General features: G+C 30.0%; 1 protein-coding gene and 1 long non-coding RNA gene across 2 annotated transcripts in view; both read left to right on the forward strand.

The window, feature by feature from the left end:
• Positions 1–4,502: 4,502 nt before the first annotated feature.
• Positions 4,503–12,689, forward strand: part of LOC142326054 (uncharacterized) — a 46,352-nt gene continuing 38,165 nt past the window's right edge. Inside the window, exon 1 of the long non-coding RNA XR_012756660.1 lies at positions 4,503–4,757. This is a non-coding gene — a long non-coding RNA (uncharacterized LOC142326054). The remainder of the gene's footprint in view (positions 4,758–12,689) is intronic.
• On the forward strand, positions 4,753–7,256 carry TAF1C-like (TATA box-binding protein-associated factor RNA polymerase I subunit C-like). Its single transcript, XM_075368149.1, has one exon. It carries the CDS (start codon positions 4,868–4,870, stop codon positions 7,085–7,087), a length of 2,220 nt encoding a protein of 739 aa, XP_075224264.1. The 5' UTR covers positions 4,753–4,867; the 3' UTR covers positions 7,088–7,256.

Consider the following 12,689-nt stretch of genomic DNA (forward strand, 5'->3'; position numbering starts at 1 on the left):
GAAATGGACTTAATATGCAAATGCATATAATCTGGTCTCTAATAATAAACAACAATGAATGTAACACATTTTTTTTTATTAAAAAAATAATAAAACCTTACTTTTTCAAGAGATTTATATAAAACGCAAGTTGAAGCCTTTGAAAAACTTGAATTGAAAAGATGGGCTTATATCTTTGGCATATTTTTCTTAATAGATGTAACGTGGTGTAAATTATTTCTTGATAAATTTAATACAAAGTTCATGTAATAAATTTCCTACGAAAAAACAATATTTTGCTAATTGACATCATGACAATATCAAAAATTTTTTCATATTAGATGCAATTTCATATCTGTCCCAGTATTTCCAGTACAAAGGCTATTAAAATTCAAAACTTAGCAAATAGTTTTGACTGTTAGTGTAATTTATACCACAATGACTTTCTAAACTAAAATGTAATTGCATAGACTGAGCGGAGTTGTTCTGTACTATCTATCTTTTGTATTTTCATTACAAGCTTGAGACCTATTTGTCATATACTTTGCTCCTGATTAGGTTTTCAATTTCAGTTGTTATAAATAATTCTTTTAATCAATTCAGTAAATACAATTTATAGATCATGTCAGTAATAAGCAGCTGTGTTACTCCATCAATTAAAAACGGATTCTGTCCCAGTTTTTGTCTAGAAGAATCAAGGAAAGTGGTGAAAAAACCTTTGTCAGAATAGTAACACAAAATATAAAATTAACAAAAATAAAAAAAGAGAAATGTTTAAGTCTATTTTAAATGATGACTATTTTTCCCTTTCTAAACCTTCAAGGAAGCTAGGACTTCAGTCGATGGATTAAAACCTTGCCTGGGATAACACGAGTGTATCCTGCAAATTTGAAAGTAATCGGTCGGTCGGTTCTCGCGTGATGCGATAACAAGCAAACTATATATATATATACATTTCCGAGTAACCGTGATCTGTTAGATCGAGAGTGTACCTGATGTATGGAAAAGTTAGCCTTCGATCTATTGACAAATACCCATCTGAATTTTGAAAATCGGATGATTGTTGCAGAGGTATTATAAGAGGACCCAATTGCACCTCTCAAAACAACGTCCCAAGGGCACTCCCCGATTGTTATCAGTTGATGGTGGTGATCGGTCTAGCCTCGCACGAGGTGATCGCATCGCATACCTCACCACTTAAGCGTCGCAGGCGGTCCCCACGGGAAGCATTAACCAGTATAAAAATATTCAGACTTCAGAAGTGGACTGACCAAAATCAGCTGATACTGATCGGTTAAGGTGACATAGCAACGACTCAACCGATTTACATCAAATTTTAACACGCTATATATCACGGAGTTCGTTACAACTTCGTCGGTAAGAGGCGACGAAGTCAACGAACTACGCTTATAGTTTTAAACATGGCCTAACCTAATAGTGAAATGAAAATGGGGAAAAATGAAATAAGCGTGAAAGCATTATATTTCAGATTTGTAATAAAGAATACATTCAAAAAATACCTCGAATTTCGTTAGACAACGTTTTTTTCCATTTGATGAACCGCGGGACTCGAATATATCATTTTATTCATTTTTTTAATGTATCTTTATGAATTGCGCCGCTTGATAGTACAAGGTAGCGTACAAAAACTTGAAATAATATAATTTAAAAAAAAATATACTACAGCTTGTTTTAATAGTAAATACTGTTAAGAAAATGAAAGTAGTGAAGATGAAAAACGTTTTTTAATTCCCATCACTTCTTAAAAAAAAATAAAAGTATTAGTTTCCAATTTGTATAAAAGTGCAAAATAGGACATTGGAAAATATGTTTCTCTATGTTGTTAATCAGCTGTAAACAGCACTCTGACACCACAGTGAAAAACTCTTTACATTAATAAGATGTTAGGTAGGACCCAAACTTAAAATTTTATTGAGATTATAGAAAGTTGAATCTTTTTAACAGTGTTAGAAATATCTTCTAAGAAGCTATTTCTATCTATTTTAGATAAACTGAAAAGAAAAAAAAAATCAGTTGATACATTTTTTGAATATTACACTGGTTTAATAGGTTACTGTGGATGGCAGAAGTGAAATAGTAAAGATTAGGATTTTATTTCATACAGACAGTTGCAATAGCATAGTGGAATGTGCAACAGTGTATTACTTGCATTTTTAGTTAATACGAAATGAAGTCATGACAAAAGTACAGTATATCTTATACAGTATATCTAGATGATGTTGGTTGACATCTTGCATACCATGCTGACTTAGATAAAAAAATATTTTAAAAAACTGATATTGTGTTTGACATGAAGCATGAAGCTCCATGAACAGTGCAAACATCAGAAAACCTGTATAGAGTGTAGCTCTATACAGGTATTCCTTTTGAATGTAGCTCTTCAATGATCAGTGTGCCAGCACTCTAGAATTTTAGGACTGATTAGAAAAAGTTTGTTTCTAGTAGTCCTCAAAAAAATCAAATTTCTCCCTTAAAAACTGTAAGTAGTGCAGTAACTTTACACCAGAAAGAAGGAAGTATGAATTGCTTTCTGACTGCCATGAGTGATTTACTACAGATAATTCCAGACATTGGTATTTTGCCAGTATTACATATTTAACTGCCATCCGCCACCACACTGTAAATAATCATGTTTTCAGAATCAGTTGTAAAAGATTATTGGTAAAATGTTGAATGTAATGAATACAATGAATAGATAAGTAAATTATACAGTTACTATATAACAACTGATGGGAGTTAAACATCAAATGCTACTAATTTTAAAGCAAGTGAAATACATATTAGAGTATACAGGTCCTACTACAACAACTAAACATACTAGGCAAGTCAAATATATAAACAGAAGCATTACAATGGATTGCATTTATGATGACAGCCGCAATAGCACTCTAATTGTGAAAAATATTCTAAGTCAATAACTGGATCTGAATTTTGGATTAAAAATTGCAGATATCTTGAGAATGGTGGGTCCTATGGCTTTGAACAATTTTTGATCTCCTTCTGATGACACATTCCATTTGTTTTTCTTACCTTTCAACAACTGGTATCAACAAGGGCACTACTTTGAAGGGGGTGCCCTTATAATATATCTGTAACTGTTAATCTGATTTTTACCATTCAAACAGGGTATGTGCTACTAGGTTGAAGGCTAACTGTTATTTGAATCAGGTGCACTCTTTATTATATGGAAATTTAGTTTTAATTTGATCGTTTAATTTTTTGTACTAGATACTAGAACTGCACTACAGTTCTAGCACAAGTTTGGACTTTGATCCCATATTAGTTGCACTGAACGCCATGGTGTAATACTGACAGTGCCTTATGAGGATCTGTTGAAAACGAGTTCGACATCATACTATTATAGAAGACAAACAAAAGTAAAACAAATACGTTGTGATCGTGCAGTACAAAATGTTTTAATTTGATAGTTTTTGTTTTCATATCTTTGTTTGCAGTTCTGTGACAAGTTTGGATTTTGTACCTTTGTTGGTTGCACTTGTTCGAGAACCGCCATACGGTTTTGTTAATTCCATTGGTCCTAGAACCGTCATAATCACATTACTAATGTATTGTTGAAAACGTGTTTGGAAGATGTTGCGACTGCGCTTCTGTAATTCATCAGTAACCAACCATCTACAGTGGCTTGTTTAAGTTCTTGAATAGTCGTGATTCGCCTCAGGAATACACGATTTTTTCAAGAATTCTCAAAGAAAAATATCGGGTACCCTTAGATCGGCCATCGAGGAGGACAAGCGATGTCATCGAAATGGGAGATAGTAGTTTCAAGCATACCACGAACCACGGTCGTATTGTTTTATGCGATATAATTTGTTGCTCCATCGTATTTAAAATGAACTGTTTGGACTCGTAGTTAAAGGTTCAAAACAAAGCATTCCAACATAATCACATATGTTTTGAATTAAGACACTGTTTCTTTATTATTATTATTTCTAAAGAAATACGGGTCTGCAGTCACTAAAGTACCAACTTAACTTCACTCCACAACGTCGCATTTAGAGCTCAACGGCTTTTCATGTAGTTTCTTTACAGTTCACTGGTGACTGATATCGCATATTCTGCTTATTTACGGAGTCTGAAAGATAAAGATTCGCATCATTGATTAGTAGCAGATAATTCAAGACGTCTGGGATTTCCCGATTTCTAGAGTTGAATTATTTTGTATTTTAAATATTACTACTATTACAGTGTTATAAATTTAGCGTACTGTAATTTAAAAAAATATATATATTTATATTTTTTTTTGTCTTCAGTCATTTGACTGGTTTGATGCAGCTCTCCAAGATTCCCTATCTAGTGCTAGTCGTTTCATTTCAGTATACCCTCTACATCCTACATCCCTAACAATTTGTTTTACATATTCCAAACGTGGCTTGCCACGTTTATATATATATATATATATATATATATATATATATATATATATCGCAAACATTTACATTTTTATTGAAAAAAAAATTGAACAGGTGTAATAAACTGATGAACTGTAAAAGGAAGCATTTTTTCAGTTCGTTAATCTTTTTGGTTTTGAACGAATCATATATTAGTGGCCATGCGTGTGGTTAATCCGTATTTACTAATTATGCTGTTGTCAAGTACATTGTGTTGGTTAAACTTGTTTAAATATTCAGTGATGTAAATTTTTATTTGAATTATTTAGATTATTCAATAAAAGTGAATGTGAAATCTTGGTTGCGGTTGTATGTACTGTTGTCAGTACTTTTAGGTTATGTTATTACGTAAGTTATATTTACATTGTATTATACATAAAGTAACCTATCGTACATGTGAATTATTTATTTGCTCGGGCTTTCGTGATATAATATATTTGTTTTAATAATCTTTCATAATGTCTGAAAGTATCACTGTACCTAATGATATTTCAGCTGTGAATGTTATAAAAGAATTGAAAGAAACTGATTTTAAGTCATTAGTTCATTCTACAATTCCATCATTAAATATTTACATCGATAATGAGGAAAGTGAACATTTAAAAAAGAAATATGTTGAAGAGTATGATTGTTCATCATACAGCTGCTCAGTGTGCATGCCGTATGGTGATCCTGCAGTCTTTATAGAAGACAATTTAAATTGGCTTGATCCTTCTACAGAATTAGTGCATGATAAAAAAAGATGGGAAAGACAAAAAGAAAAAATTATCTTAGCTAATTTAAAAACAACACATTATCAGCCATATAGATTAAAAAGTGGTCGCATAAAGAAAGCGTCTACAGGAACAGTGAAATTAGCACAACATCTGGATAATGATCCAGATCCCAATTTTTCAGGATTTTATAATTGGTACTATACTGATGGTGTTGTAAATACATTATCATATTTAAATGATTATTCATTAATTTCAGTTCGTGACAGTATACCTGGAATAGTTGTAATTACACCTATAGAAATTACTGGAACAGATTGCGTTCCCTCTGAAACAAAAACAAAATATTTGCATACGGGAAATAAACAAGCTGTACTTCAAACAGCAGTAAGTGACAGTTATATAGCAGTTCGTCAAAGAAATTTTTCAAGTTTATTCAAAATCTATGATGTAGGAAAATTTAAAAAGATTCACAGCCATAATGAAATGAATGATAGTATTATAAGTATATCAATTAATGACAAATTAAATGGTGAATATTGTACTCTTACAACATCTCATAAATTAAATATATGGTCTCCTGAAATGAAAAATGAAAGTAAAATTAGTGTAAATCTTGATAAATTTTGTAATAAATCATGTGATCATTGGGGTAGTGTAAAATATTTAACAAATAATAACATTATTATATCAACTAGATCTTGTGTTTATCTTAAAGATTTAAGAACAAATGTTGAAAAAAATATTCATGAATGGAATCCAAAACTGAATAGTATGTTATGTGATAATGTATCCTTAATTACAAAAAGTAGCTGTAATGAAAAAAATATTTATTTAGGAACTACCCATCATTTATTTGAAATAGACTTAAGACAAGGTTTTACAAAACAATGGAAGCATATGATGGAATCCCCACCATTATTTGGTAGCTCATGTTCTATTTCAAATAATGAAGTTGTATTTATTGGAAGTCAAAATATTAATGAAATTTGTTGTATTGAGACCGAAAAAGGAAATGTTGCACCTTTTTTGTTACCTTCGCCTGATGAAATGATTACAAACGCAAAATTTAAAGGTTTTTGTCTTAATCCATCCATATCTACCAGATGTAATTTAAGTATGATTGGATTAACTAGTATTCCTTACAATTTAAATGATACTGGTGTCTGTGTTTTTAGAAATACATCAGTTGGTGATTTATTTTACCAGAAATTAATAACAAATGATGAACCTGCTATTGATTTTAATCATATTGATCTTACAGTATTATCATCCTGGGAAGAAAAGTGCATTAAAGCTATAGAAAATTTGTCAAGTCGGCCATTAAAAGTTACTGGTAGTTTGAGCAATGATAACTTAAATAAAATATTAATAAAACCAAATAAACAAATATTGAATAATATTTCAAGAAAGTGTAAAGTTGACAAAAAAGTTCAAATTGATAAGTCTTGGAGATTCTCTAAACAAAAATTATTAAGTTTAAATGATCCACTATCACAGTGCCTTTTAGATATATGGGATATAGAAGATGATGAGTGGTGTGTTAATAATAAAAATAAACCTAAAAGTAGCGAAGGTATAAATATTAATTCAAAAATAAATAATTGGCTGGCTCAGTCCTTAAATAGCGAACTGACAGTTCAGAGTCATAATGGTGATAATAGTAATGAACATTTAGTACCCTCTATCACAGATAGCACAACTGTTTCATTTCCTTATGAAAATACTAGTGAAAATATGTTAGGGTTACATTTTTTAGATGATAGTGTACGATCAACAAATGAAGTTAATGATTTAACTAATACAAGGCAGACTGATGTACATAGTAATATTTCTGATGATCATGAAGATTCGATGGAAGAAAATATTGATTCTGATAATTTGTTTACATCAAATATAAAGAAAAAAATCAATAGTACTGTTACTAGTGCAGAATGTAAATCAAGGTTTTCTTCTGGTTTTTAGTGTTAATAATTTTTTTGTGAATAATTCTACTTGAAGTTCATTTATACGAAGTGTATTATTAAAGTGATAATCTGGTTTTTGTTTTTTCTATGTTTTTTGTACAACACAGTTGGCTATGATTTTAATTTACAAATATAAAAATTTGGAGTAATAAACTTGGTTCATTTTATCATTGCAGTTGTTTATATTTATGAGTTAAAACCATTTTTCAATTAAAAATACCAGAGTTTTTGACTTACAGTTAGGCTTAACTGTTTTACCTGTTAAAATTAATTAGTTATTAAAAATATTTACATTCCTCTTAAATAATGCAGTATGTGGATTACTTATTTTTTCAGCACTTAAGTTAAAATAGGATAAACAGTATTGTTGTGAAATTATGAATTGGTGATCATCAGTGAATCAAGCTGCAGAATTATAAAATTGAGTAAAATTCTTCCAAAGTTTAAATCCTATGTATTGCTATAATTTTCTTGTTATAATACAAAGTTACCTGAAATTTAGTCTACATATATAATATTTATTATTGTACTTTATTAACAAGAAGATTTTTTATTAATTTTTAACACCTGTTTTTAATATGGATTCTGATTGCAAGACATTAAATGAATGATATTGGAATTGCATTAGAGATCCTGAGGGTTGGATCTGTTATACATAAGAATATTCCACAACAGATAGATCACTTACTAAAAATGCTCAATGCAGTCCATCATTCATTCACCCAGCTTGCCACATTTACATAGATGCCTTTCACTCTAGCCCCGTGGTAAGTCTTCTGATGGACAGTGGTGAGCCATCCCTTTGTAACAGACAGAAGCAAATGATATGCTCCTACATGGCTTGGATTAAAGCACAACCAACTCAAACCAGCATGCTAATTGATACCAGGAACAGCTGAGATCTACTGTTCTGCTTGGTATCAGAGCTCAGTGCCTTTTATCAGCCCTAAATATATAATTACTTTCAGTCATTACAGTTGCTCCATGTTATTACCCTCCCTGGCAGCCTTCTCTTGTTAATTACTACTTTAATCTTTGTCAGTACAATAAAAAGAATACAAATCTGGTTATTTTGCAAAACTAATTTTATGGTATTATAAATAGGATTTTCCTGATATTATAGTTTATACGAATGGCTGTAGAAACGTTAGTTCTGTTAGTTGTGGTTGGCAACAGCTCTACATGCCACCCACAGCCTTCCCAGTGTCACCAGTACTTCTGTTGCAGAACTAATAAGGCCTTTCATTTGGTTAGCCAAAAATTTTGACATGTTCTTGTTTTCTCAGATTCCACGAGTGCCTTACAGGCCATTAATGATGTATGCTCCAGACACCCATTGTTTGTGAGATTCAGTATGTCATTTCGTAAATGACTAGACGTAATACAACAGTAAGCTTCTGCTGGATCTCCAGCCATACAGGAATTTCAGGCAATGAGTGCACAGATAGTGCAGCAAAAGAGGCTTGTTTTCAGCCTCCTTTTACCAGTTGCATTGCTTCTAATAATAGTATTTGTTTCCTGAAGAGAGTAGTTAATGAGTGAAAAATTGAGTGGGATGCTGCCATGAACAATAAATTTCACTGTGGAGCTCCTCGTGCAGAAATAACTGTTGGGAGGAGGTTATTATCTGGCTGTTTACGAATGAGGCACACTAGGCTCACTCATGGGTATTTGATGACTCAAACAGATGCACCAGTTTGTGCTTACTGTGACTGCCAACCACATCCTTGTGGATTGTATTTATTATGAGGCATTGTGTCCAGATTTAAACTAGGGATTAACATACAAACTATTCTAGGGGATAAAGAAATGAAATTATCTTATGTTTTATGATTACTTAGGGCCGCCTATTTATATTCAAATATTTGAATTTCTGTATTTCAGCTATTTATGCCATTTGCTATAAAGCAGATAAAATAAATTAATTTCTTATCTTAATTAGAAATATAGCGCAATATATCTTTGTGTTTTTATTTCGATCTTAGCATACACTACAGGGGGTTTTTATTTTAAGATGTATTTTAATTGTTTTGAAAGATGTTTTTGTTTTTTTTTTTATGTGAATTTTTAAGTAAGTGCTGTATCTCAATGATAAATGAAATATGGCACCACATGGTGTTTGTTTGATAACACTAAGAAAATGATATAAATAGTATAGCTGGGAATGAAATTCCCAGAGAAAAAAATTGGAAGATGAGAAATTATCATTTTTTTCAGAAAGCTTACGTTGTAGAATTTTTTTAAAAAGAATGGGATGATAGGCTGCTGCAAACCAAATAATAAATGTCAACCAAAATTAAATTATTAAAAGTAGAACATTAGTTTCATGTACATTAAATAATTCAAAAGAAACATCTTATGTGTTCCACCGAAATTTATATAAAAGTAAACCAGTTTACCTAGACAAACGGTTTTACAATCAAGATTCCTTTCTATCAACTTATACAACTATTAACACTATTTATCTTGCTTTACAGGATTAGCGCATAGTTCTCAAAGGCTTTAATTTCAGTTATTTTAATTTTCTGCTTTTGCTGTTAGAAATTATTACCAAAATCACATTTGAAATTTATTAGAAATGATGTATTATTGCTAACAAGGATAGCACAAATAGAAAATATGAAAAGTAGATAATAGATAAAAACTTGTTTTCTGAAAATTAGTATTTTATTTAAAATAAAAACATTATTTAAGTTTAGTTACTTTCCCATACATAAAATTCAGAACACCATTCCGAGTTTACCTGGAAAAAATGTCAAACTACATGTGAAAACTGTAAAAATGTTGTATTAAAATAATTCTTGAACTGTAATAATGAGATATTAAAATTTATTCTTATATGTAATATAATATGTAATTTATTCTTTTATACAGTAATGATAAGGAATTTTAAGTATTAAATTTAATTTAAAATTATTTTTCTATCATTAAAGTTAATAGTTAGAGGCCTGGCTAGACCAGTTATAGTTTAATGCTATTTTGATGGTCTTCCTGTGACATTCTCTTGAAGGGTTCTAATTAAAAATTCAACCTGATATCTAAGGTTTTAAGAAGTTATGAATACAATCATTATAAGAACAAATGGCGCAGCCTCCCCTGAATCAAGAAAATTGTACTAATTATGTGAAGATCTTCAGCACATCAAAAAGTTGGTCGATTGATGAAATAAACAAATTGGATACACATTTAAGTTACATTACAGTAAAATCCTGACGCATTGCATTCCATAGGGCATATGTGTTTCATATCTCTAAATACAAAGAAATCTACTATTTGATGGAATGCAACACAGCTGGATCCTTTGTCAAGTGTAATAATAATTAGTCTCTGTACAGAACTCGTTCAGTATACATCGTCCTATTTTATAAGTCATTTGCATGTACGCATAATGATGTTAACAATTAATTATTAACAATTAAATTTATATTAATTGTATAAAATAAAGTTTTGTTTTTTAAAAACGTAACTCGTTGAGTTTGAAACTTAACTTATACCTAATTAAAATCCAGAGTAATAATTATAGCACTAATAAACGTAGCAAACCTTGTATTCTATGTTCATTATTTTTAAAACAATTTGAAGTTCAATATATGACACCAAAATATTGTTCTCATTGCAATATATACATGATTGCACATTAGATTTCATCTTATATTTCCCCGAAGAAAAAAATTTATAAATTTTTATTTCTTTTTTAAAAACAAATTTGAACATTAGTGTTATCCTGTATAGTGTACTGTAACTTCCTTATCTGAAGCAGTGAGAAAATTCTAATCTGAATAATAGCATTTCTCAATCACAAAGTTTGGGGTTTGTAGTAATGATTATTATTGTACTGTAAATGAGACATCTAGAAGCCATAGGAGACAAGTGCACTTTTCTTGATTTTGAGAAAATGAAGGTCAAGGTTCAGGCCCAGTAATTCATTAGAAATGGGTTCTGTTAGTTGGTAATAATTTATTCACTTTTCATAGTACATATATTGCATGTATATTAGCTGTTCTTTAACCATAAGATAAAATTAAAAAATAAGTGACCTATGTTGTAAACTTTTATGTGATTAGAAACAATAATTATTCTTCTTGGCTTCTAAAGAGTATCATAATATTATTTGAAAGAAAAGAAAATATTGATACTTCATACCTTCATATTTAAATTTAAGCGTTTTGTAGTACTTATAAACTAAAATATACTTACAAATGGAAAAAAAGAATGAAAAATGTTTCATAATATAGAATGATGATGCCACTATTATAATTCTAGCAATAAAGTTACATAAAAGTTAGTAAAGTATTGACATTATTAATAATATTGTGAAGCGTAGTATTTTGTGATCCAGTTTACAGTATGACCATTTACTTTTCAGTACTGTTTTTGTATTTTATAGTAGTTTAACCTTCATTCACTCAAACTTTTAATTTCATTTTATAAAATAATTTTTTTTATTCATATTTATGTACAGTTCTACATAATTTAAAATATAGTTTCATTAATTCTAAATAAAATTAATATTGGTAATCCAATTTTTTGCTAACTAGATTTGAATAAATGTCCTGCAGCAATGTGCAAAATAGCTATCTATGATTATATTCACCTTTTGAATACTATGCGTCATTGAAATACTGTATAACCAATTTAAAATTAAAAAGTGGTTGTTTTTTAATGTTTGATGATTTTTTTTTTAATTGTACAATACACTTCACAGAACCACAAAATAAATACAATTTTAGAACAAAAAATAAACAATTGCTTAGTATGATAACCTAACTTAATAATATACTATATCTACTTATAAAAATTTAGTTTTTTTTTTTCATCTGAACTATGTTAAAACACAGTATAAGTGATTAGGGCTGTAATTTAGAGGATGTAATATGACTGGGTTATCCTTCCATTTGAAATGCAATTGTAGTTGTCATATAACCGTTTTTAATTACATAGTGCACTTTTACAATGCATTAGAGAATATCTCTTATTAAGAGTTAGACAAATGCATTATCAATTGCCTTGTTGAATCTTGTTTCTGTGGAAGGATGGTCCAATCAAGCTATGTGCTCAATAACCCTATTCAGGTTATAAGAGATTCTAGAGTTTAGATCACCTTGTAATTTCATGATTAGGAGAAAACGAGAACTCTCATTAATGGTGAAATAGTGTGGTGTTGCATTGTTGGACTCAGTGGTCATTTTTTAATTTAACTGTTCATCACTAAAATTCAGGAAATGCCTTTGATCTTTAAGAAATTAGATCTGACCATAATTTGAACTGGGTGATTGTACAGACACAGATTGACTGTGTTTGGTTAGTTGCAGCCTAAACAATCCTCTCCCTGGGAGAAAGTTAAAACAAGCATATTTAATTTTAAGTAATTAATTTGGTTTAACTTTATATAAATGGTAATTATTTTTAGCATGTAATGGTGACAAACCCATAACTTATTAAGATCTGATAGGCTGTGATTCCCTATTTTAATTTGTGTATGTGTGTGTGTGTTTGTATAAATATTTATATACAATGTGTGGTTATGTTGTATAAAATAAATTCTTCGGTACACTGATTTTGTTTTCATAATAGTTCCTAGGAATAGACTCCAGGTCAGT

The sequence above is a fragment of the Lycorma delicatula genome, chromosome 6 (assembly GCF_047948215.1).
Source record: "Lycorma delicatula isolate Av1 chromosome 6, ASM4794821v1, whole genome shotgun sequence".
Lineage (NCBI taxonomy): Eukaryota > Metazoa > Arthropoda > Insecta > Hemiptera > Fulgoridae > Lycorma > Lycorma delicatula.

What these genes read in the sequence shown, in the direction of transcription:
- TAF1C-like (XM_075368149.1), top strand. Translation starts at nt 4,868, where the DNA reads ATGTCTGAAAGTATCACTGTACCTAATGATATTTCAGCTGTGAATGTT.